Source organism: Mytilus trossulus, chromosome 14 (assembly GCF_036588685.1).
Source record: "Mytilus trossulus isolate FHL-02 chromosome 14, PNRI_Mtr1.1.1.hap1, whole genome shotgun sequence".
NCBI lineage: Eukaryota > Metazoa > Mollusca > Bivalvia > Mytilida > Mytilidae > Mytilus > Mytilus trossulus.
In genome coordinates, this window is record NC_086386.1 from 15715473 (window position 1) to 15742907 (window position 27435).

General features: G+C 30.6%; 1 protein-coding gene across 8 annotated transcripts in view; it reads left to right on the forward strand.

The window, feature by feature from the left end:
- Window positions 1-27435, forward strand: part of LOC134696397 (neurobeachin-like) — a 261592-nt gene that overhangs the window by 14763 nt on the left and 219394 nt on the right. For 2 of the 8 annotated variants that reach the window (XM_063558157.1, XM_063558151.1), the window contains exons 8-37: window positions 1816-1935; window positions 2834-2980; window positions 3418-3474; window positions 4178-4318; window positions 4887-4949; window positions 5740-5822; window positions 6653-6761; window positions 7380-7532; window positions 8183-8351; window positions 8742-8884; window positions 9353-9450; window positions 9825-9917; window positions 10641-10749; window positions 11208-11289; window positions 11777-11900; window positions 13152-13344; window positions 13886-14463; window positions 14966-15119; window positions 15470-15650; window positions 16235-16416; window positions 16844-16951; window positions 18525-18678; window positions 19380-19421; window positions 21394-21633; window positions 22081-22113; window positions 23628-23774; window positions 24287-24646; window positions 25935-26061; window positions 26426-26534; window positions 27060-27226. In XM_063558157.1, the coding sequence (XP_063414227.1) occupies window positions 1816-1935; window positions 2834-2980; window positions 3418-3474; window positions 4178-4318; window positions 4887-4949; window positions 5740-5822; window positions 6653-6761; window positions 7380-7532; window positions 8183-8351; window positions 8742-8884; window positions 9353-9450; window positions 9825-9917; window positions 10641-10749; window positions 11208-11289; window positions 11777-11900; window positions 13152-13344; window positions 13886-14463; window positions 14966-15119; window positions 15470-15650; window positions 16235-16416; window positions 16844-16951; window positions 18525-18678; window positions 19380-19421; window positions 21394-21633; window positions 22081-22113; window positions 23628-23774; window positions 24287-24646; window positions 25935-26061; window positions 26426-26534; window positions 27060-27226 (4466 nt within the window). Of the gene's footprint in view, window positions 1-1815; window positions 1936-2445; window positions 2456-2833; window positions 2981-3417; window positions 3475-4177; window positions 4319-4886; window positions 4950-5739; window positions 5823-6652; window positions 6762-7379; window positions 7533-8182; window positions 8352-8741; window positions 8885-9352; window positions 9451-9824; window positions 9918-10640; window positions 10750-11207; window positions 11290-11776; window positions 11901-13151; window positions 13345-13885; window positions 14464-14965; window positions 15120-15469; window positions 15651-16234; window positions 16417-16843; window positions 16952-18524; window positions 18679-19379; window positions 19422-21393; window positions 21634-22080; window positions 22114-23627; window positions 23775-24286; window positions 24647-25934; window positions 26062-26425; window positions 26535-27059; window positions 27227-27435 lie in introns of those variants that run through there. The other 6 variants (XM_063558153.1, XM_063558152.1, XM_063558158.1 and 3 more) reach the window with 6 other exon arrangements.

A 27435-nucleotide genomic window follows, 5' to 3' on the forward strand; every position in this document is an offset into this window, starting at 1 on the left:
GTGGAAAATGATAATACTGTTAAGTGCTAGATTAAGAAGCATGATTAATTTTCCTTAAAAGACATTATTTCACTGAGACCTTTCCCCCATTGGTTGCATTGGCAGGCCAAAGAAACATATACTCTTACTAACATGTCACTTTTGTACTAAAATGTTTGACAAGGTTTTTGGGACAGTCATTATTTGTCCCCATGCACATTCCACTTGTGTTGTATAACTTACTTCTATGTTGTAATCTGTGCTAGATTTAGTTTTGAGAAAACCTAGAATTTATACCTGGATATATCTGTTTAATCCTATCAGTATTTTATAATTTATGTTATTAATGCATATGTACAAACAACAGTGTGGAGTGATACATAGTTGATAAGGTTACCAAGGGTAAACAAATTCTTTCCTCCATAATGACGCCTTTTGACGCCACCCCCTTTACTCCATAATGACACCTTTTGACGCCTGTGTAGTACCTCAGATGAAATGCTTCGACTTCAAAGTGTCTGCATCAGAATTAATAAAAAATTTGTATTAAAAATGAAAAAGATATTCATAAGAATATCCGACTAAAATTATTTGATGGAATATTTGTTTTTCGTAATGCATTAATACTTCAAAGTATATTTTCAATATTTTGTTAAAAATCCTATGTGAATCAAGTATGCAAAACAAAAATTTCAATGGAGGAAAGGGTTATCTGATAGATCTCAAGGAAACCTGTTTATCATCAAATAGAAAAATGATAAATAAATAACTTATAAAGTGCAGAACTTTATTATAAAGAAAAAGATTTTTTGCAATTCTAAATCTATTTAAATCTAATATATTTTACTGCAAATTTGGAAGTTAGTTAAATGATAGTAACAATGAGAGAAGAAAATGATTTAGTATTAATCAAGTTAATTTTGAAATATGTTTTTTTTCTTTTTTCTTTGAAACATTTTTATACAACAAAATAACACAATTACACATTCAAAAAGTTAAGCTGTAATTTATTTGAGATTACATTATATCATTGATTTAACATGATAGATATCAGAATCAGACACTAACATCAACAGGGACTGTATTTGAGATTAAACAGGTTAAAAGATGGATATTTCTCTTTCTATGTTCAAGGTGGCAATATATGATCGATAGACTGTGGATTCATAATTTTTTGGTGGTACTAAAATTCATGGACTGAGGAAAAGTTACATTTTTGTGAACTGTAATTCAGAAATTGTTGCATGCATTTATTATTGTGAATTTGTCACTTAAGAGTTAAATGCGATTTAAATCTTTGCAATATTGAGAAAAATCATGTTTAATTCATTTAAAACGTTTCAACATGCAAATAAACTATTGTAATTATAACCCTTGTCACATTTTTTGCAATATTTTAAAAACATAATTTTTGAATTTACAGTATATATTTTTGTTTTGTTTTTCCAAAGTTTGCGAAAGCCTATAGAAAATTCATATGAAATCCATGAACATTTTTCAATTCATAAATAATGATGAATTCACACTACTGTGGATTCATTTATTTTCGTGGATACAGGAAAACTTGTATATTTGTGGATATGTTATTCCATGGTTTTGCAGATGTCTGCCTACAAGCCCATAGAAAATTTGTCATTTGTTGTATTTTTCATTTCGTGGTGGAATACCTTTACCTACCAAATTAACAAATATTGGTATCCAACAAATAATAATGAATCCACAGTATTTCAAATGATAACTTATTTAAATGATTGATATGAACATAGGGAAGCAATCAGAACATTTTAAAGATTCAAAACATATGTATGTGCTTATGAAGTATGTTTTAATTTCCAGTGGCATATGGTGACCGTAGTACATGTATACAACAGATGGACCAAGTCAGAACTACGTGTGTATGTGGATGGCAACATAGAATCACATTCAGAAATGTCATGGCTAGTCAATACAAGTGATGTAAGTTGGTATAATCTCAGGTTCTACTGTAATAATAGTCAATACAAGTGATGTAAGTTGGTATAATCTCAGGTTCTACTGTAATAATAGTCAATACAAGTGATGTAAGTTGGTATAATCTCAGGTTCTACTGTATTAATAGTCAATACAAGTGATGTAAGTTGGTATAATCTCAGGTTCTACTGTAATAATAGTCAATACAAGTGATGTAAGTTGGTATAATCTCAGGTTCTACTGTAATAATAGTCAATACAAGTGATGAAAGTTGATATAATCTCAGGTTCTACTATAATAATAGTCAATACAAGTGTTGTAAGTTGGTATAATCTCAGGTTCTACTGTATTAATAGTCAATACAAGTGATGTAAGTTGGTATAATCTCAGGTTCTACTGTAATAATAGTCAATACAAGTGATGTAAGTTGGTATAATCTCAGGTTTTACTGTAATAATAGTCAATACAAGTGATGTAAGTTGGTATAATCTCAGGTTTTACTGTAATAATAGTCAATACAAGTGATGTAAGTTGGTATAATCTCAGGTTCTACTGTAATTATCATGGCTGCTGGATGTGTTTTCTGTACTCAAGGTTTGGATAATTGTATGTGAAATACCTATTCAATTGTGTGTTGTGTCTGAAAGTGTCAAGACTCTATGAAGGTGAAAGTAAAGGTAGTAACTGATCTGGTCAATTAACTTAAAAAATCAGCAGATTAAAGGAATAAAAAAATAATGTTCTTATTCATAAATTGATACATTCACTTCAAATCCGTATAAAGGGGATAACTAAATAATTTCATTTACAAAGAACAAATTACAATCTATGCATGAAGAATAACTCTGATTTTCAGCCATTTGCAGCATATTTTGTTTTTTTATCTTATCTATTTTTATTTCAGCCATTTGACAAATGTTTTCTTGGATCAAGTGCTGAAGGAGAAACAGATCACATGTTTTGTGGACAAATGTCTACTGTATACCTGTTCAGTGAAGCCTTGTCTCCGCAGCAGATACATGGAGTATACCAGTTGGGTCCAAGTTATAAGGTATCAAGCCATGATCTAGGCACACTTAATAATAAATAAAAATTGTGTGTAAAAAATATTTGAAGAATCTGACACAACAAAATTGTAAAGATAATAACCAAAATCAAAATTTTCCTTTCAGTTTTTTTTACTAAATAGTAATGATGGAATTGTTTTAAACTTTTTATACTCACTGTGACAACTTTTCTATTTCTAAAGTATGGATATTTACTGTTACATTTTATATGATCTGCAAATAATGTATATATAAGTAACTAAAAAGTAATAAAAAAAAGCTATATTATTCTCCATTTGATTTTGTGTGAATCTTGAAGTTTTTATTCAAAACAAAATAGTATACGACATTTTAATTAAGAAGTTTTAAAGAGAATCAGTAATTGGATATTGTATTGTATTTGGGCACATGAATTTTAATAACAAAACATTTTATTTTTTAGAGTCAGTTTAGATTTGAAAATGAAAGTGGCCTCAGCAATGAAGAAATCAATAGAAGGGTAAGTAGCAGCTCAAGTCAAATGGTTTCTTTTCAAAACATGATCTGTAAATGATAATTTAAAAGTTTCTGTAAAAAGAATAAGTTTTTGGAAATTGTGACGTTTTAATAAAATGTTGAAACACTTTCTTTTGCACCAAGAACCTGACAGGATATTACTGTTAAGGTTCCTTACTTTGGACAAACACCATTTACTAATTGCTTGCAGACCTACACTATTAGTCAAGCAATTATCCAATCTTGATCATACCGCCATTCCAAAGATTTTACTTCTGTCTGTCTATTAAACATACAAGTCATAACTTTATTGTCCTGAACATGCATGAAATATATTTGCCACTGGATGTTAAGCAGCCAACAATCAATTGATTTATAGCATACAGCTTCATCTGATTATGACATCTAGTGTGATACGTTTTTGAATATTTTGTTTTTCATCTTTCTGTTTGCCTTAAAGTTACATTTAAACAACTGTCTGCAATAATATGAAGCTTTTTTACATTTTTCTCAACTATACAAGCCATAGCGTCTTGCTTCATGGCAATAAGTACACAATTTTATTGATATATGCATTTAATCTAAAAACCCTTAAAAAAAGAGTCAACATCGAGTGGTCACAATATTAATGAGTAATAGCTCACAGTATATCTTTTCTACCAAACTTTCCACAATTAGATCATTTATAAAAATATTTTCTACTTCAGCTATTATATGAAGGAAAGTTGACATCTACCATTGTATTTATGTATAATCCAATGGCTTGTGATGCCCAGCTGTGTTTAGAGTCTTCACCAAAAGGGAATCCCACACATTTTGTACATGTACAACATGCTCTGATGTCACAGGTATGGTGATTTAGTATGAATATTATCTTATTTGGTGATTAAGGAACTTTGAAAGAATTTTCCTGTTTTAAAAAAATCACATTCAGCATACATAACTGACCAATAGTGAATAATTTTCAATGGTTTTCATGATAGATCAAACACTTGTTCTAGATGTACAATATGCCAAGTATTTTATTTCCTGAATAGTTAGTGTATAAAAAAGAATAGCAGAAATTACCAAAAATTTTAAATAGTACAAAAACCATAATAACCTCCATCAATACACCTTATCACTAATCCTGGCTGACCCCAGAATCTGTGCTGCTTGAACTATAAACGTCATACAACAATCATTTTTCCAATGTTGGGTCAGATATTTTCTATTATGATGTCAATATTTTACAGTAATGGCGACAAATAAGATAAGGTGTATTGATTCCACTGAGGAACAAAATATTATTACACACAGATATTTGTTAGTGTTTTTACTAAATTCTATATATGTTTAAATAGATATAAGAATTCAAACAATGTGGTCCTTTTCCAAAATAACAAAGCATGTGTATGAATTTAATATTATTTTTAGGATGTAAAGGCAGTTATAACACATTCCATACACAGTACCTTACATTCCTTAGGAGGTGTACAGGTGAGTGGTCCTCAATGTTGAACTCTGCCTAAATTTTTGTGGTTACAATATTTAGATACAGAATTTTACTAACTATGATAATGACATTATAGTAACTTTGGAAGGGGCATTATATTAATCTATGGACTGCACTGGACAGAAGTATTGACTGTTACATTAGAAATTGATGATCAGTAGGTGAGGTCATTACCGAGGATGAATACTGCTGTCCCAATGGCAGTCTATGTATCTGAAGAATTCAAGAATTTTAGACAAATGTGCATGATAAAAACATCTGTTCATTTCAACAATATTCTTTGCAAGTTCTCTAAGATGTCCTCTAGCTTTCTACAACAAACCATCATGAAGATTGTTCAATCATTCTGTAAACGGGGACAAAACTGTTAATTCACAAGCAGGCATTTTCTTAATATTTCTTACACACATTATCATTATAATAACTGGCAGATATATACTATAGACTAAAGAATTTATAATACACATTTACACCAATTAAAATTTGAATTTATAATATACCTTATATGTAATGAATACAGTTTACATTTAGCAATTTTTATGCATCTTATTTTAATAAGAAACTTTGTTTGTGATAAAAAGATATATCAGACGCATTATAAAAAAAAAAAAATTTTGACTGCTTTAAGGTGTAATAATCTTAACAAACATGTGAACTATGTATAGACATGTAATTCTGGATAATTAACAAGAATCTGTGCTTAACCCTGATATATCCAGTATGTGTGTAGGTTGTTTTAAAACCACCGACTAATTGAATTAACTTTATTGCCAGGTGTTATTCCCCTTGTTTGGTCAGTTAGATGAAGTCGTGTACCGAGGATCAGACAAACCTACAGATGTAGATTATTCTATATGGTAAGTATTGGAACTTATATGCATATTATGCCTAGTAATATAGTAAAAAAATAAAGAAATTGATAAATGTTAATTTAAGTTTTATCAAAATGAAGATGCATATTGGAGAAAAAACAAATTGATGATTTCAATTCTTAAATTTTTCAAGCAGAGGAATATTTGAAGTATCTTTTGGGTTGAAAAAAACCCAATTCTTTTGACTGTGCAATGAGAAAAAAACACAAAATGCTTAAAGTCCACAAGAATTGATCCTAAACATTTCTAATAATTATTTTGCCATGACTTTGTTAGTTTATTTTTGACATGAGTTAAACGAAGGGTGCCACATGTGGAGCAGGATTGGCTTTCCCTGCTGGAGCACCTGATATCACCCCTAGTTTTTGGTGGGGTTTGTGTCGCTTGTTCTATAGTTTTCTATGTTGTGTCATGTTTACTATTGTTTGTCTGTTAGTCTTTTTCATTTTTAGCCATGTTGTTGTCAGTTTATTTTCGATTTATGAGTTTGACTGTCCCTCTGGTATCTTTCATCCCTCTTTTATAGATATATAAAGATGTGGTATGAGTGCCAATGAGACAATTCTCCATCCAAGTCACAATTTATAAAAGTAAAAACCATTGTAGGTCAAAGTAAGTTTTTCAACAGGCAGCCTTGGCTCACACTAAACAGGTGGCTGTAAAGGGCCCCAAAATGACTAGTATAAAACCATTCAAATGAGAAAACCAACAGTCTAATGTATATAAATAATTGGTATCTTTTCTCTTTTGATCATATCTTGACATCATGGCATTATGATTAACTTGGATTGTAACACCATTATTATTTTTTTCAGTGAAAGTCTGATGAGCATATTGTGTATCTTATTAAAGAGTTCAGTCACCATACAACAACAGATGATACAGAACAAAGGATTTCTGGTTATTGGATACTTCTTAGAAAAGGTAAGAAAACTAAATGATATTTATTCATACATGCAATTTATTGAGTATATGGTAGTGATATCCAATAATCCACATTGAAACCAGAAGTTTCTAATTCATTGTACTTACCTTAAAAAGATGCCAATCTTAGGCTCATACCACAATCAAAACCTGACTTGAAAATAACCTAAAAGTATTTTCACATGTTTTGATAAGGTATACTGTGGATTCATTATAATTCCTTGTATACCAATTTTGTGGTTTTCTTGGGTACAGGCAAACCACAAATTCAAATCTTCAAGGAAATAAAATATTTTCAATATGCCTTGTATACAGATATTTTCAAAACCACGAAATAAAATATCCATTAATATGCAAGTTTCCAGCATTCCACGAAAAATGTATACCCACTAAATAAATTAATCCACAGTAGATGATTTAATACTGTTAATACTAATATTAGCAATTGTATTTTGAACCACAGTTATTTAACAAAACGAAATTAAATATCAAACCAAAAAAGAACCACAGAGACAAACTGCATAAAGACCAACAGAACCAACAATAAGAGTATCGATAGTCCTGCAAAATTTGTGATGTTCAAGCCTCTCTCTTACCTATATAGTACGTACATTTCAGGCCAACAGAGAACATGTGAACCCTACAGTACTAGGCCATTTCCTGGACCTGACACAGTTCTTAGTAAACTTACCTACAGGTGGGATGTTACTGAAACAGCTGTTTGACCATATCTTATTTAACCCAGCACTCTGGATACATTGTTCTGTTGAGGTATGATTGTATTTTAATAGATAGTTTTTCTTAGTGTTTGTAAAATGTATGAAATGAAACTATTTTTAAGGAATTACTGCTTCATCATATTTTTAGTGCAAAAAAATTATGATATCGGCAACTAGCAGAGATATAAGCTATAAGAAAGGGATATCACATACTGCTAAAATGTTGCATATATAGGGTGTGAACAGACAACAGAGATTCTCAAGGTGGCCCACCAACTTAAAACTTTTTGCAAACATATCGCTAAAATATCTACTTTCATCCCAAAACTATACATAGGTTTACTTTATATATGAAATAAACAATATAAGTGTATAAGGGAAAATATATCAAATAGAAGGGTTAGATTGAAGGCACTTCATATAATTTATTTACTTTTTATAATTGATAGGTGAACATTAGAAATTTAAAAAGTATAAAAAGTTTTAAATTCAAATTTATGTTTCATGAGCCTTCATCCCCATTCTTCAGTATAGCCCTAATATTTTAAATTAGAGCAAACAAGATTGTCTTTTCAACAAAAGCGTTACTTACTGTAGTTTGAAGAATGAACAAGGCATCAAAATTACTTAAGTGGGGAAATTTTGATTCAAGAAGGCAATAAAGGTAACAATATTCTATATGAACAATTGTTTCTATTTCAGGTCCAGACCAAGTTATATTGCTACTTAGCTACAGATTTTATAAGTAATGGTCATATCTATAACAACATCCGACGTGTGAGTGCTGTGTTACAGACTATGCATACATTAAAGTTTTATTACTGGGTGGTCAACCCCAAAGACAGGAGTGGTATCACTCCTAGAGGTGTTGGTAAGTTTAAGTGGTAGATTTATAAATAATTTTTTAATAAACATAATTTACCAAGATTATAAAATTGGATGTGTATATCACATTCTCCATGACTCTTCAAAAGTTAAAAAAATTCTGAGTTACTAGAGATATAACGCCATGATATTCTGTCAGAGACCAGTGAATAAAAGTAGCAGTGGTATAAAAATATTTTGAACAACAATCAACAGCACAACCAAAGATTTATTTTCATCATAAAACTAGAAGAAAATGCATGATTAAATTTCTTATTTGATATTATGACACATTTATTTATATTAAAGAGTTTAAAATGCGAGAAAAAGTTGAAAAAGTAAAGCAGTAATTTAGGTTTATTAAAGAATAAGTTAGTACAAATATGATATTTTTCAGATGGACCAAGACCCACCTATGATGAGATAGTAAAACTAAGGTCTTTCATGTTACTGTATGTTAAACAGTTGTTACTGAAAGGACAGGGCGTACAGGAAGATGAATTACAGAGTATACTTAACTATCTAACTACTTTACATGAGGTATGATTGAATAAAAAGTTTGTTTGTATGAAAATCACAGATGTTAACACACACATTTTAACATCAAAAAGGAAATTTTTGTCTTTACAAGCAAATAGATTATTCATAGACATTGAAAGGTTACAAAATCTCGTTGAATCACGAATTGTGAAAAATATATACATACTTCAAAAAGTTAAAATACAGTATGTTTTGAATTTGGATAAAGATTTGATGAGGTCTATGCAATATAAAAAGCTAGAAACAATTACTGCCATAAGAAGAATATCATAAATAAAACATCAGAATTCAAATGTCATTTGAAATGAGGAAAGAATTGGGTCAAAAACAAAAGACTTTGAACTTTGAAAATATTTAAACAAGTACAACATGTACAACTGGTAGAAGTCAAATGTTTTGATTTACAATTGTTAGTGAAATCATGATAAAATATACTAGTATGCTTTATATTGAGTTTTGTTTTTGTAGGATGATAATTTAATGGATGTCCTCCAGTTAACCACATCACTTATGGCAGAACATCCCATGTCTATGGTGCCATCATTTGACAAGAAAGCTGGGATTAAGTAAGTTTATCTGTTCTACAGGAAATGAGTTTGTGCTCATGTTTTAATTGTTACATTTACTTTTTGAGTTTCCTTTAGTGAAACAGTGATTTTGATATAAGTAATGACAAATGTGTTTTTTTCCACAATGAATAGTGAAATTCCATGATTGCCTCTTAATTTGGTTTCCATTATATCATAGTACCTTCCCTGTTTCACTGTGTATCATACATGTGTTAATGGGACAGCTCTAAAACAAATTCATCTGAAGCAAACATAGAAATGTTGACAATAGCTTAAGGTAAAAGCAAAATTAAACTGAAAGTTTAGATGTAAAAAAAACATAAATCAGGATTTCTTTCAGACATTAATTAAAATATTTAAATTTCTTTCAGGACTTGTTTCAAACTTCTAGCATCACCATCAGAAAGGCTGAGAATACAGGCATTGAAGTTAATGGGATTTTTCTTAATGAGAGCTACACATAAGTAAGTGTTAAGCACTTATTATACTTTATATGCCCCAACTTCAATAGTAGAGGGTCATTATGTTTTCTGCTCTGTGCATCCATTCGTCTGTTGTACCGTTAGTTTGTCCGTTTGTTCGTCTGTCTGTCCCACTTCAGGTTAAAGATTCAATCAAGGTAGTTTTTGATGAAGTTGAAGTCAAAACAACTTGAAACTTAGTACACCTGTTCCCTATGATATGATCTTTCTGATTTTAATACCAAATAAGAGTTGTTATCCCAATTTTACAGTCCACTGAACATAGAAAATGATAGTGCGAGTGGGCATCCAGATACTATGGAAACATTTTTGTGATTATTTATATAATTTATGGTTAAGTGAAATACTTCTATAAAATACATGAAAAACAATTTAAAAATTTGGCTCAGTATAGTTGTCTAGTTCAAAGCACTGTTATAGCACTTGATCAGAATATGCCATGTTGAAAATTAACCTACTTAATAAATTACATAAAACCTCTCCTGTTTAGGATTGAGCAGTGTTAAAATTTCAAATGTAAAATGCTACATAACAAAATTGAGAATAGAAATGGGAAATGTGTCAAAAAGACAACAACTTGACCCAAGAGCAGACAATAGTCAAAGGCCACCAAAAGTCATGTTTATGCAAATAGTTATCAGTCTTATATAATAATAATTGTCATTGCTTATTGGACATGATACATAATGATTGGTTACATTTCAGAAGGAAACAAGAATGTATGGGACCTTACAATCAGTTTTCATTACTTGGTGAACGGTTGATGTTAAATGAACAACGTATTACATTAAATACATATAATGCGTTGTTTGAGGTATACGTATAGCATTTATTGTTAAACAATATTTATAAAGGATTTTACTTGTGACTTTTGCCTAATTTTCTAAGTCTATACTATAAATATACTGTCATACATATTAATAAATTATACATGTACTTAAAATAAAATTACATCTAGAAATTTTCAACATACTTCAAGGAATAATGTTCAGAAAGTTCTGTTGGATTGAATTAGGTTAACTTGAAATTGAGAATGGAAATGGGGAATGTGTCAAAGAGACAACAACCCGACCATAGAAAAAACAACAGCAGAAGGTCACCAACAGGTTAACTTGTCAAGAATTATTTTTATCCATACAATAATAAACAGTTCTGAGAAATTTTTCTTAGCCACATATTTAAAGCATTTTGGATTTCATCTTAGCAAATAATATGATACATTTTATTTTCTTACATCTGACTTGAAATTATAGGATATATTTTATTTTCTAGCTTTTGACTGAAAGAATTACCTTAGAGATGACATCTGAGAGACAAATTGATCCTGAATCACATTTTAGAATAGAAAATTCCTGTAAGTAAAGTTGAATTGTTGTTAAGTTAGATCAGTATATTGCATATTACCATCATCTATTACTTAAAGTAGATTTAAAATTACCACAATGACAATTTTTGCAATTGAAAGTAGCTTTTAACATCAACAATTAATCTGTGTATCATAATTTAAGCAAAATTAATTCAGTGGCATAACCATGCATAAATAGAAGATAAAGCTTCCATATGTAAAAGAATTAGGGGTTGGACCAATTATTTATGAAAAACATAAAACCTATGCCATTTATCATTTAAGTCTAGAATTTGTATGTCGTCTGAAGATTGAGTTGAAATTGTTGCATTACATCTGTGCTAATATGAAGCAGGGAATGGCAGAAAAATGAATATTTCAGACCAAGTATTTGACAGAAATATTATATATCAATTAGAAGTCACAGATAGTGGGAAGGGTACTGGATAGAATGTAGTATTTTGGTAGATTATTTTACTACTTCATATAATTTCAGCGATATTGAAGGTTGTGGCCACAATGATTAGGCAATGTAAGATGACACCAGAAATAATGGAAGTGAGGCGACTGTTTTTATCAGATCTTACTATACTGTGCAATAATAACAGAGAAAACAGGAGGTAAGTATATTATAATTATGGACATGAAGAGAAGATTGTTTTTCTTTTATCTCCCTTTACTGTCAAATATAGCAGAGAAAACATTAGGCATGTGTATGAATGTCTGAAGTTTTATTGTTTATTTAAGAAATAATTCATGGGGGCTTGAATATATCGTTATTTTACCACAGGTTGGCCCTTTATGACAAATATTTTACCCTGAGCGATAGTGATAGCTAGATATATATTCAAGCCCCCATGAATTATTTCGATTCTAATAGGACAAATACGGCAATTGTTTTGAATGGAAGCGCTCTAGGTTGAGGCCATTATTTGCCGTTCTCATAAATTAACGCACTTTTAGATTAGCGTAAAAGAATGGAGCAAACAGAAAAGTGACATGCTGAAACTATTCACAAAACTTATTTAGATAGATTTGGATGAATTTTAATGATAATTATCTTATATGTCTTCTATGTATAAAAAAATGGGCTTATACCACAATTTAGCATTGTTTGTTGACGTTTCCTTGTTGTGATGATTTTCGGTATCAGAAGCGTGTATTTTCCCGTAAAATGCTTAAATTATAACGTCATCATTGTATGACGTTGGGTACTTCATTCATAAAAAAACATATGACGTGGGAGTACGATCGGAACAGCCAATGCAATATATTCATATTTTACCACGGGTGTGTACTCAAAGCGTTTGAAGGACGTCATGTTAGAATTGGTTATAATATTATTCATGCTCATTTTAATTTTCTGACAAGATGAACACAAAGAAAATAATTTCTTGAAAAGTTTGCTATTATTCTAACCAAATTAAAATCGTAAAAATTTGCGTTTGTATTTTTTTAAAACTCATCAGATGATGAAAACGAAACTCAAGAAAATAATGACTGAATTAACAATAAAACTTCCGACATTTTTACATCTTTTGGTATCTATTTTATAAAAATCGCTCATACAGTTACTTGGTAATATTTTTTTTGAAAAATATTGATTTTAGTTGAAATGATAGGACATTTTTTGAGTGAGAACTCACTTTTGTCCCATTACTGTATATTGATACAAGAACAGAAATTTCATCTTGCCTGTCTTATTATTTGACACTTTTAAGTATTTCTAACACATTTACGGTGTGCAAATTGAAAAAAAATAATGCTTATAAAAGATGAAATGATTTCTTTTTCCACTACAACCAAAGATGGGAGGAATACAGGGATAGTATTATAAACTGTATACTACATCTGTTTATATTTAATTTCAGAACACTGTTACAGATGTCTGTCTGGCAGGACTGGCTGTTTTCTCTTGCCTACATTTATCCCCAGAATGAGGAGGAGGCTAAGATCACAGACATGGTGATGTCATTATTTAGGATGTTATTACACCATGCTATAAAGTATGAATATGGTGGATGGAGAGTTTGGATAGATACATTAGCTATTCTTCATTCAAAGGTATGAAAACAAATATTCATCTTTCAAGGGATTGATAAAGTATGGCTTATTTCATTGTTTACTACTCTAAACAATTACACTGTTTTGGTATATTATTTAGAACATGTGATTTCAGTTTTAAATTTATCAAGATTTATTCATTTAGGTTTACCAAAGATAGGAAATATTTATATTGTATGGAATGAAGTCATTTGTCCAATATCAAAAATTTGCAAAAGAAGGAACAAATTAAGTCCATGTATTAAACAATCCAATGAATTACTTAATCATCCTTTGAAAATTTTATGCAACAATGGAATCTGATTTATGGAGAAAAAAAAGCCTTTCCATATGTATATGTAGTATGCAACTGGTTCTTTGAGCCATATTTATATATTGAAAGCCTTTCTTTACCGTGAATATACTCTTAAAACACAGTTATTCAATGTAAAAATTTTATTAAAAAAATGTGATTATGCTAAAAAGCTTTACTTCCCATATTTTTGTAAGTTTTTTTTTTTAGTTATGTTCATTTTTTAAAATGTACAATGGTCATTTACAGGTAGCCTACGTAGATTTTAAGATTCACATGTCCAGAATGTACAAAGAATATGATAAACAAAGAACTGATGACCTTGACCCAGCCGAACGAAGACATTACCCTGTTAGTACTATATCTGGTGTCTCGGATGCAGAAATAGCAAAACCTCTGCCAAAAAGTACTGTTACTTTAAAGGAATTGGCAGAATCAGGAGGGCCATCTGGTGACAGCAATAATAGTCAAGGGGAGAAAACTGAAGAATTGAATACTCAGCAACAAGTTGAACAATTTTTAAATGAAGTTATAGATGATGTGGTAGATATTGTTGATGGTAAAAAATCAAATGATTCACAAGAACCAAGCTCAGAAAGTACAAATCAAAAACCTAGTCAGCAAACAGAAGAGGAACAAAGTGAAGATACTGAGGAACGTCCTAGAAGACAGGCCTCAGTACAGAGGACAGATAGTACAAGAATATTCAGCCCTGGACCAAGGGCTCCACCATTTAGAATACCTGAGTTTAGGTGGTCAGGCCTTCATCAGAAATTGTTATCAGATTTGCTGTTTTCTATAGAAACAGACCTACAAGTTTGGAAAAGGTAGGAGTTCAATAAGTGATGCTGGAAACTCATTTATGTATGATTCATACAACTAAATTGATATTATTTAAATGAACAATTTGCAAACAAGTTGTTAATATTAATTGTACAGAAAATTGCATCTAAGTGCTCTCAAGCTTAATAATCATCTCTCATTTACTTAGATAAACAAACAGACCAAGAAAGTTATTGTCCTTTGTGCAACACTGGTGCCATTGAACTGTTCTTTTATTTCCTATAAATAAAAAAAGAAGATGCAGTATGATTGTCAATGAGACAAGTCTCCACAAGAGACAAAAATGACACAGAAATTAACAACTATAGGTCACTGTTCAGCCTTGACAATGAGCAAAGCCCATACCGCATAGTCAGCTATAAAAGGCCCTGATATGACAATGTACAACAATTCAAATGAGAAAACTAAGATACAGTCAGATTTAAAAATGATTGACATGGTGCTGTAAATATGTGATACCTACAAAGAATCTTTCTCTATTTTCAGCCATAGTACTAAGACTGTGATAGACTTTGTAAATGCTGGTGAGAACCATGTGTATGTTGTCAATGTAACACATATGATATCTCAGCTGGCAGACAATCTAATCACTTCCTGTGGTGGATTACTTCCCTTATTAGCAGCTTCAACTTCACCTAATGTAAGTATTTGTTAACAGCAAGTCCTTTCAAAACAAAACTCAAATCCTTATTTTGAGGTATAAATATAGTTATGGAACTTGTTAATAAGTAAAAATATCATTTGAACTTCAACACTTCGCAATAGGGCAAGCACTTAGATCTTTTGGCAGGTTCCAGATTACCTTGAGTTGCCAATACAATACACATGCAGGTGTATTCCTTTAATTCAGTGTTACAAAAATGAATTCATAAATGCAATGACCAATGATGACTACTTCAATATTGTATTAACCTTTAAACTAAAATGAAGTTTATGTTATTCTTTTATACAATTTAATGAATTTATAAAACCTGTGTTCAATATTTGTAGGGAGAAGTAGAGTTATTAGAACCAACCCAAGGCTTATCTATAGAACAAGCTGTATCTATACTGAACCGTGTGATGAATATGACTGATATCTTAGTATTTGCCAGTTCTACAAACTTTGCTGAGTTAGAACAAGAAAAGAATATGCCAACAGGGGGCATTCTGAGGCAGTGCCTTAGATTAGGTAACATTTTTTTTTATATATAATAAACTTGAAAGAAACTTGAATATATTAGTAAATATTTACAGAAGTATTTGTATAGAAAAGAATGTGAGTTGTTGTTCATGGATGAGGAAAAATTTAATATCATGGCTTTTACAAATTATACTTACAAGCCTTTAGCAAAACAATTGAACACTTGTTTCCTGGTTAACCTATGTGTAGGAAAAATAGAAAATAAAAACCCAACAAATAATACTCAACTGTTTAATAAAATATTTGCATTGAAAAAAAATTAACTTCTATGAAAATAACTTGCAAATTTATTGAATTATTTACTAATGCGCTCTAGTCATTTCCTGAAGCATTTAGTATTTGATAAGTTATGATATACAGGGCTGTAAATTAGAAATTCATCCGTTATAGAAACAGATATGGATTTTGAAAGAAGAACATGAGACAAGCTTCATACAAAACACAAAAAAATCATTTTGAAATCTACTTTTCATTCATAAATGTATGCTAACATTATCATTTTGATTCCAATTAATGTGTAAAAAACCCTGTTGAATTTCTGAAATCATAAATGAACATTAAACTTTTTCCAGTATGTACATCAACAGTTAGAAATTGTTTAGAATGTCGACATAGACAGGCTCCAAAAACTCCAACTAGTGCCTCAACACCTTCAGAAAGATCAAGGTCGGGGTCAATGAGAGGTCAGAGCCAGGTTGTTAATGGTGTTGACCCCATACAGGCTCTAATCATGGCTTCACATCCTACAGAAAAGGTAAGTAAACAAATTTTCACATATACAAAAATAAGAAGATGTGGTATGATTGCTAATGAGACAACTTTCTACAAGAGACCAAATGACATAGATGTTAACGACTGTAGGTCGCTTTCTGATTTATTATTGTTTGACCATTGCCCAATGTATTTTAAATAAAAAATCACTGAACAAAATTTATCTTTTCTCCCATTTTATGTTTACATAAACTCTGTTTCTATAAATGTTTTAATCATGTTTTTCAATTAAAGATTGAAAAATACAAAAACAACTTTTACTCTACATGTTTTACATTCGATTGTGTAATATAGTTTCTGAATAAGAATATATTATCAACTACCAAATACGTACTTTTGAAAACATTGAGACGGAATGAGATTGTTTTACTCAAAGAGAATAAATATATTTTTCATTTTTCTCTTTTCAGAACATAGTAGAGAATCTGAATGAGAATGTATCTCCAATAAAGGATTATGACAGACTTCTACAAGACATGGACATTAACAGACTAAGGGCCGTTGTTTATAGAGATGTGGTGAGTTCTGATTAGAGTTGTCTTTCCTTTGTCAGAACGATAACTATGATAGGTTATCTTTCCTTTGTCAAAACGATAACTATGATAGGATATTTTGAATTTGAGTTTCAGTAATGCACAAGGATATTATTCCAAGAAATTGACAATAATTCATTTCTTGATTAATAGTTATCAAAGGTATCAGGCTTATAATTTGATACACCAGATGTGCATTTACAGGGGTGTGGAAATGCTATGCCCAACTCGCCCGACTCGTACATTTGAACAACCGGACAAGTAATTATTTTTGTCTTGGTTGCCCGTGGACAAGTAAAAAAATACACAAGACAAAGTTCAAATCCAACAAAAGATAAAATTAATTTCAAAACGTATAGAGATGTTTAATTTATGTAAGAGAAACCAATGTTCAGCAAGTAAAAACATCAATGTTCATGACGATAAATATTACATGATACCGGAAATAGATCGATTACCAAAATAAATAAAAATAAGTATGCGAACCCGAGTCGCGTAACATTGCATTGGCTTTTTCCATTGACCCGGGATCGTCGATTAGGTTTTATCCGTCATTTGCCGGAAGTGTCATTTCTTTTAATTTTGTATCAAGATTCAGATTGATAAATACTAAATAAAAAGCTGGGCAAGCAAGACAAAAAGAGTCATGAGTCAAGTAGAAAACCTTAAATGCAAATGGAGGACACAGAGTATTTAAAAAATAAAAACGGAAGCGAGAATTTCAGACATCGTGGATATCAGATTGCCCCTGGCTATCTATGGAAATTCGGAAAATAAATTAAGTTTTTGTCTTATTTTATAATAGATGAAAGGTCAACATGATTTGTTGTCAAAGGGGTAAAAAGAAGGGACGCTTTAATTGCCCATCAAGACAATAATGAATAATCAAGAAAAAAACAAGTGTGTCAGTTGAGAGAAACACCACAAAATCAATAGTTTTATCTATTATTTATAGTTTACATTTCTTCAAATTATCAGTCACTCTCCTCAAATTTAGTATATGTACCTACTGGCTACAATTTTTATCAAAACTGCTGCAAAATTGACCTTTACATGTCATTCCATTGGTTAGTTTGCTGTTAGGTTTCTGTCCCATTGATGTTAACCCATTTCCTACTTTCCTATTTTTTTTACACATATAAACAAATGGATGATGCACAACAGTGTGAAGTAAGAATCATATATTAGCTAACAAGAAATACTTCAATATTTATTGAGATCATCAGGGCAAGTAAATATTTTTCCGGACAAGTAAAATGTTAGTTTTCACTTGCCAGGGGACAAGTGCTCACAACAAATATTTCCACACCCCTGATTTAGTCTACATAAGACTCATCATTAAGTAAGACAAAGTAACAAGAAAAAGACAATGAAGTCTTAGAATTAATGTGTGAATGTCAAATGAGACAACTCTCCATCCAATTCATAAATTGTAAAAAAAAACACATTGTAGGTCAAATTAAGGTCTTCAATAAGGAACCTTGGTCTAATCTATATAAAAAATACAAGAAACATATCAAATTGATCATTTTACTAGTAAGTTTGTCTATTTAACAAGGAGGAAACTAAACAGGCACAGTTCCTAGCATTGGCTATTGTATACTTCACCTCAGTGTTAATGGTGTCCAAGTACAGAGATATCCTAGAACCACCCAGTCCTGCTGCCACACCCACTTCTAGTACACACAGACAGTCTTTTACTTCTCAATCTGGTAAGTCAACTTGACAATCAATATGTGAAAGTCAGTAAAGATATGGAAACATTTTAAGTTAAAAAGATTATAAATAATGACAGCAGAAGTTATTTGTAAGTACATTTTAGTTCAAGTGATTCATTCAGAATGGATTCTGATCAGAGCTCTTTTTATACAAAAAAAGATTTAAACAACTTTGATGTGCAATCAAAATTGCTCAGGTCAAATACTTGACAATTAAATAAAAATTGGTTGATTTATCTTTTTTTTTTAAATTCATTGGATAAATTAGATTTTTACAACTCACAATTTCCTGATTTAGAATGTATAGAACAATAGGAAATTTCAAAATAAAAAATACACAACTTTTGCAGAATTTCCATGATGGTTTTAACCAATCACAACATTTTGTGTATACTTTTGATAAAATTACTTTCTAAATTAGCAAAAAATACTAAAAGATTTGGAAACAATTTAGATAAATTCCTAGAGAATTGTTAACAGTGTTCTAAAACATGTTATATTACTAGGTTCTTTTAAACATTACTTGTATTTGCATGTTGAAATTTGAATAAAAAGGTATTGTGAGTGTAGTTACTGTAGTAATATATATATTTCTGCAGTAACAACAGAAAAATATGACAAAATATGATATTAAATCATTTCATGTACTGAAAATTCTGTTATGATTGGTAACTTTTAATAACTTAATAACTTAGTACTGATGGAAATTGAGAAGCTGGCAAGTGTGGAAAGAAAAGGTAATTTATGATAGGATGAGGATATACTAATACAGGGAAACTACAGCTCATACCCGGACGAACCCCCCTTGAAAACTAATAAGCACTGTTAAAGTCAATGTTCTGTTCGAATTGTGACTGTTAAAGTCGAGTTTGTGAGTCAAACGAATCCCCCTTTGGAAATTCCTGGCTACGGGCCTGCAGCTTGTCAGATACTTAAAGATATACATGCTAGGTGTGCAAACCAATAATCACGCTAGAATGTCTCATAATTTATTCAGATATATCACTATTGATAACTTGACTTCTATGTATTTTTGAAAGATATTTTTATGCTACGCCTTAAATAATTTGTTGCATTGTGTATTTCAAGTTTGTGAGTCTGTATTTCTGTCTGTTTGTCTGTCTTTGTGTTAAGTCGTTATCTTGATACTATGTACACATAGATCATTATATTTAAAAGAACTTTTGTAAAGATATGTCAATTTACAGTTTTGACCCGATTTTGCAGCTCAGTGAACATATAAATGTATGTTAACATAATGCGTTGTACACTAGCTCATATATTATTTCAGTGTACAATGCAAGTTGTTGTTTACATATTTCATGATACTCGGATATCTTTATTGAGTCACCAAAATTGATATTTTTGCACATTTTTTAATGTCAGTCTATACAGGGATCGGATTTAGTGAAAAAAGATTTATAGAGTTCAACTGAAATTGTTATATTTTGCATCATTGTATTGAGACTTTTAAGGAGAGAAGATAAATAATTTCTGAAGGATTTCTGCTTTGAGCTTCTCTAACACAAAACTTGTCTCATTTTAAATCTATGAAAATTAAATGATATTTAGTCTTGGAAACTGAATGTTTCTTTTTACATATATAGCATGTATATGCTAGCCAGTAATCAGATCAGTTTATAGCTTTTAATGCATTAATTATAGTATTTGCTTGTATTCTTTTATGAGAAATTTTGATTTTTTTTATAATTTCTTGTGAGATATTGAAAATTGTGCTGATTGAACTTAATTTCCTATTCCTCAGCTACTGGACTCCTACAAAACTTGCGTCCTCTTTTAAATCCCCCAAATGGTGATTCCCTAAAAACTGGTCTCCTAGGAAAAACAGACAATAAATCTCCAACTGACCCTGACCTTCAAACAAAGGAATCTTCATCAACCTTATCCAGTATCTCAGTTAAAAGTGACCTTGAAGTGACAGAAGATGGAAGTGTTCTAGCCAGTATGGCTGCTGGGGATTTAGTAGTTGAAAATGAAGAAAATACAGATTCCAATTTGGAGAATGCTAACATGACTGAAAATTTAGATAAGAGGGCTGAAGGTTAAAATTTGTTGTCAAATGTTGTTTCATATAATCTCTTATTTTAACCATCTTTCTATTTTTTTCCAGATTTTTAAAAACATGTGCTGGTTATTTTCACTTTTGATTTATTTTTATCTCTATCATTTATCTTTTGATTTGACATTTGCATATTCTTTTTCTTTGACACAGGTGATATATCTGCAATAACTTCTTGCTCGTTTTTATTTACTCGTCTTAAGTGTATTTTTATATATGTTATTTTTGTTTATGATACACACTTTGTGTGTTCCTGAATTTTCCATATTAAACTTTAAAAAATAAGACCATAAAAGAGTTTTTCCTTGCTTCATAAGATAATTATTATTTGTCAATATAAATCACATTTTGGTCTATTCAACTTGGTTAACTTATGTTAGTTGTGCGTTGACAGTGAGGTAATCAAGTAAAAAATACATTCAAGCAAAATAAAGAACTCAAGATCAATTTTACAAATACAAATTTTTCCCAAATTTCAATATCATGGTATTTTTTTTTAAAGCAGGTAAACATTGTGAATGTTTTAAAAATCATTGTTGACAGTAGACATTTTGAAATGTGAGTAGTCCAAAATATTATTATATATATATATTAGCAGTATTTAATTTTCTTTAATATTTTCATGCTAGGGGATGAAAATGGAGATGATGAAGAGGAAGAAGAAGAAGACGATGAAGAGGAGGAAGAAACTGATGAAAGTGAACAGGAAGAAGAAGTTAAGGATGATCAGACAGGGGACACAACTCCAGAAAAGGATGATCAGGCAGGGGAGACAACTCCAGAAAAAGATACAGAATCAGAGGATAAAACTGAGGAGCCACATGAGAAGACAAAGATTAAAGCTGATATTCATATCAATGATACAACAGGTATACACTATTTATGAAGTGGATATTAATAAAAATTGATGTGGGGTATACATCATAGAGACAGTAAACAGAAAAGTATCGGCAAGTCATCTATGGGACCACTTACAATATTCAACAGTAGAATACAATACTTTATATAGTAAAGAGTAAAAACTCATTAACTATTTCAGTTACAATCATTATCTATTTGAAAAAATACAATTCAGTGACTTTATAACATTTCATATGCATAGCAGTCTATACCATATTTTAAATTGTTTTATCTGAGTTATTTTGTTCTGATTAACTACATGTATATGATTTAAAATGTTTAATGTGATGAGGGCTTCAAACAATGAAAAAAATATATATAAAACAAATATTCAAAGAAAAATCAGATGCTTGTTGTGCTTATTAAACAATTTGTTGGCAGTATACAGCATTTCTTTTATATATTTTATGTTGCAGCTGTTGTTAAACCTTCAGAAAGTAAGAATAAAGGTTGTTATTAAGATTTCATACTAAATGTATCAACCTTATCCTCTCCCACATTCTGTGTCATAACATCCTTGCATCCTTTATCATACCTTTGTATTGTCATACATTAAGGTGGTACATAACACTGCATGGAGATAACTCTGTAAAATCAGCTGAACATTTTAATCATATTTTATTGTTAAGAAAATATGAAACTTCTCAATGATCAAAATAAGTGTTTGTCAAACTGCTATATATCCAACTAATCTTTTTTAATAATGCGTCTGGTTCAAGCTTTTTGAAATTGTGATATTTTTGTCAAAGGGTCAAAGTAAATATTTTGTCAAAATTTTATGAAAATTAAACAGGCTGAATTAATTTAAGTCAAGGTGTTAGGTATCACCTTAACCATTAAAAACCCTGGAGTATAAATATATTTTTGAGGATATTTAAAATAATTACAATGTATTTAGTATGATTTCTCCATCGCCTTAAGTATTTTGTGTTAAATATGCATGTGCTTGTATTTTTATTTTTAACCTGTTGGTTTGAAGCAACCTTGTTTATGTTTGCCTTATGTTTTGTTTTATTAATGCTGGATACATTTTTGGTGTATAGACAAAAACAGAATACATAGTTGTGCATGTTATTGATACATAAGTTTTGCATAGTTTAAAAAAGGTGAACTTAACAAGTGTACATTCACTTGAAATATTTCGATGGAAGCCACGTATATATGTTCATTGTTGTCATTTATAAAGCCTGCTTCCCAGCATGAATGGCCTCTATCAGCATTTTCAGGGTATCAATGTGCTATTTTTCCTACCCAATTTTATCCTTATTAGAATGAAAAAGATTATAAATGTTTCTTTTGCTAAAATAAAAATATCATTAGGTCATTTGTTGCATGTGAAGATAATTATAAATTTATTCAACATTTTGTGAATGCTGTATAAACAGCTACACTTAAAGAAAAAAGTTTCCTGAACAATTTTATTTGTTAATCTTGTATAATTTATCACTACAATGTAGTTGATATATATATATTTTTTTTTATCAGAAATGCTTGTAAAACATATTTAAACTTAGTTTGTCCAATAAAAAATCACCCAGTTTGCCCTCTAGCGCTAGCATGACAGCCAAGGGGAATAACTCTTATTCAGACTACATCAATGGAATACAGTCTATTCTGCTAACTGTGCTGCTGTTTCAATGCTCTTTTTAAAATTGTTTGCCAAACATACATAAAACCATGGTGTTACATAAGATTTAAGTCAATTGAAGTCGTTGCATGCAAGTAGGTTTAAGCAACTCATGAGAGTCACAGTGAAAAATGTTTTTGTAAATTATCTTTATTTGACACTATTCTAGCGAAACTAATAAAAAAGATAAAAAGGAAAAAAGTCTCCTATGCTGTTTTCAAGGATAAAAGTCAACGTATTGAAGAAAATACTGTAAATCAAGGGTACCTGAATCACAGTTAACAGTAGTCTATAAAACATGTTTCCACTTGATTTTAAGAAATTAAAATTTTTCAGATGAAGAAACTGAATCTCCAAGTGCAGATCAGAGTCACGAGTCTATAGACCAATCAGATGACCAGGAGACAGAGAAGGAGGAAGACAGAGGGGCAGCTGAAGGGGGTCAGACTGAAGGAGAAGATAAGACTGAGGTTAAAGAAAATGGTAGGCTTATATTGATACTATTGATTGGTAGAACATTATTCAATACAGGTCCCTGTACTTTTAACTTGTACACAAAAGTGGGGTTTTCCATCTAAGGCAATTAATAAAGCTGCATTAGCTGTAACCATACTTAAAGATTTAAATATAAGGTTGATATCAACCACATCTTCTGCTTCGTAGTTACTGAATCGAAGATACATTTACATTTAAAAAAAATATATATACTGTGGAATTACAGAATTTTATATAACATTGTAATGGTTTATTTCTGTTAACATTATTGACTTATTATGGAACATATCAAGTACACATGAAGACACTTACTTAAAAACAAACAAAAGACCTCACAGGAGACTGACCACCATAGTGTGATAATTTAATGATGTCATGAACCGATAAAGTGAAACACTATTTTCAACTCTCTTTGGTGTGTCACAAGTTGAAATTACCATGGAGTTAAGGGTACAAAATGGATATCTGAAAAAAAAATATTACCATATTCTGTATGACAGGTGTAGAAGACCAAGATACATCAGTAAATGATACCTCAGCCACCTCCACAGAACAGGAGCAGGAATTAGAATGGGATGGCTCCGGTGAACCTGAGCCACAGCCCATCTCTGCTATCTCTGCTGGTACCCATGGTGTTAGGCACAACAGACCCAGTCTTAAACTCCAGCTTAGTAGGAGTAAGATACCTGGCCCTGTAGAGAATCTACCTATGCCTGGTGGAGATACCGGATCACTTACAGAAAGATTGGAGAAAGCATTAGGATCAGTCGCTCCATTGTTGAGAGAAATTTTTGTCGACTTTGCTCCATTTTTGTCAAAGACACTGATTGGATCACATGGACAAGAATTGCTTATAGGAGGTAAATACTTGTTGTTTACAGGTTACAAAGGAGTAGGTCCGGTAAGACCCCTTTTTGGCCCCAAAATATAACAGTTATACAAAATTGTGAGAATGTAAACTTTTAGTTATTTATCAGACAGTTGAATGCTTTTGCTACATAAATATGGGCTGTTTTTGACATTACAATGCATATATATCGGGTTGTAGCACCATTTAGTCATGCTAAATTACTGAAATCTTCAAAATTCTATCATTTTAGTTAAATTTTAGACGGTTTCCGTGTAAAACGAAAGTGGCCGCATTCGTGTTCATCCTTAATATTGAAATGTAAGTTGTATTTTATGATAATACATAACATATATAAAGGTTGTGGATGAACACGGATGCTGCCACTTTCATTTTTGACAAATACTATCTGAAAAGTGACGTTTTTTGGCATATTTGAGAGATTTTTCATATTTGCGCTTGAATCGGATCGTTTGTAATTATTTAATCAGTTAAAATCTTTCACATAAACTAATTGAATCAAGTGAAATAGACAATTAAGTGTTTAAAAAGTGGTCAAAATCTTTCGTCAGATGAAATTGAAATTTGAGGCCAAAATGAGTACTTACCGGACCTACTCCTTTACCAAAAAAAGTAAAATGTAAAATGCACAGCACGGCCTAAGTCAACTGACACTGTTAACAAATGTATATAACAATTAAAAAAAAAAGGCTGTATATATATCTTCATGATGTAAAAGACATGCTTTATTCTTCATAACATACATAAGGTAAGTCGAACCCAACAATAAAACTCAATTATCATGTTCAGTATGGATATGATGTTAATCTTACTCATTTGCTCCTTCACTTTAAAATGCATATGATACATGAAAAGTGTCATAAAGATAAATATTGTTAAATTCCAATTAAATAATAATTCTAGGATTATTTAATACCCTGTTATATAATCATTTTAGGTTGTAATTTCAGACTTTGATTTTTTGTAAACAATTGTTTACTGTTAATTATAGACAAAATAAGTACATGTAATATATCAAAACCATGTGTATACTTTAAAGTGTAATATGTATATATATTTATACCTTCCACATACATATTTATTAATTTTTTCACAGGATGTACATATATGAATAAATCCTGATAAAAGATGTAAAATGGGGAGCAAATGGAATTTGTAGGTTGGGGTGTCCATTTTGACTTCACTCAAAGTTCAACTTTTTTATTTGCATTGTAAAACAAATGATAATGTCTTGAAACAATTGTGTATAGCATAGATAATCAATGCATTTTGTTTTGTAGGTCTAGTCACATTGAAACAGAGCACCTCTGTAGTAGAACTGGTTATGTTACTGTGTTCACAAGAGTGGCAGAACTCTCTACAGAAACATGCTGGACTTGCCTTTATAGAACTAGTCAATGAGGGGAGGTAAGTCACTGGTCATACTAGTCTTCTAAAGGAAGCGCTATATTCAGATGTGCATTATCTAGAACTTCACATTTCCTTATGCAGTTCTGGAAAGTCACGACTATGCCAAAAATAGACAGTACACAGAAAAGGTTCTAGTAAGTTTGTGCTTTTGAGCAAAACTAATGAAAATAACCTTATTTAAAAACAAAAAAGTATTCAGCATGTTTGTATTAATGGAATTCTTAAAAATAGTCATACCATATTCAATATTCTGTGAAGAATAGAAGATGCTTCTGAAAACTGCAATATATTATATTTCATGTTGATATATTTTTATTTAAAATTCTTTAAACTACTTAAGCATGTGAATTTGTATTAACAGATTGTTAGCACATGCTACTAGGGACCATATAGTTAGAGTTGCAAATGAAGCTGAATTCATATTAAATAGAATGAGGGCTGAAGATGTACAGAAACATGCTGAATTTGAGGTAAGAAATTGTTGACAGCTAACTGTTTAAACTAATTTATCGCTATTTTGTGCATTTTTCCTTTGATCTTTTTCTGTGATAATTTTTCATATCATGCTACTCGCTTGAGATGGAAAATTATCTCTAGAAACTAAGGAGGTACGTGGCGTTGCTAATGAAATTGACATGAAATTGACGACTTCTTCATAGGACATCTCAACTCGATTGCTTTTCTCGCTTTCGCTGTCCCGGCTCAAGCGAGAAAACAAATCTCGTTTAGATGATCAACGATAATCTATAAGTATTAAACTTATCCGACATAACTTGGTGCATTTGTAATGGGCAATGAGACATGTTTTGGGTTGGAGTTTTTTTCTTGTTAAAAAATAGATTATCAAATGGGAAATATGTGATGTTACAGACATATGTCTTATAATTCAATAATTGATTAGATATAAAGTTATGAATCTAATTTACACTTCTTGATAAAAGAAATGAAGTAGTTTATATAAGAATTGTAGTTTATATTGATAATTTCTTTTGTAGTCATTGTGTGCCCAAACTATGCTAGACAGAAAGGAAGAAGAAAAACTTTGTGATCATTTGATAAAATCTGCAAAGAGAAGAGATCACCAGATAGCTGTTAAACTGAAGGACAAAATACTGTATATACTGACCAATAAACATGGAGCTTGGGGTGATCCTTGTGAAAAGTAAGTTACTCATATTAAAAATGGCAGTCAAACATTTATTTTTAAAAAGTAAACAATTTTTAAATATTGATTATGAACTTCTGTAAAGTCAGAAATTATTGCACACTTTTGTTATTGCGATTATTCAAGAGTGAACACAAATGGGAGTTAATTATTGTGATTTTTACAATTTAGAAAAATTTTGCTTAAAGGTCTGTTTCAGTTATCTG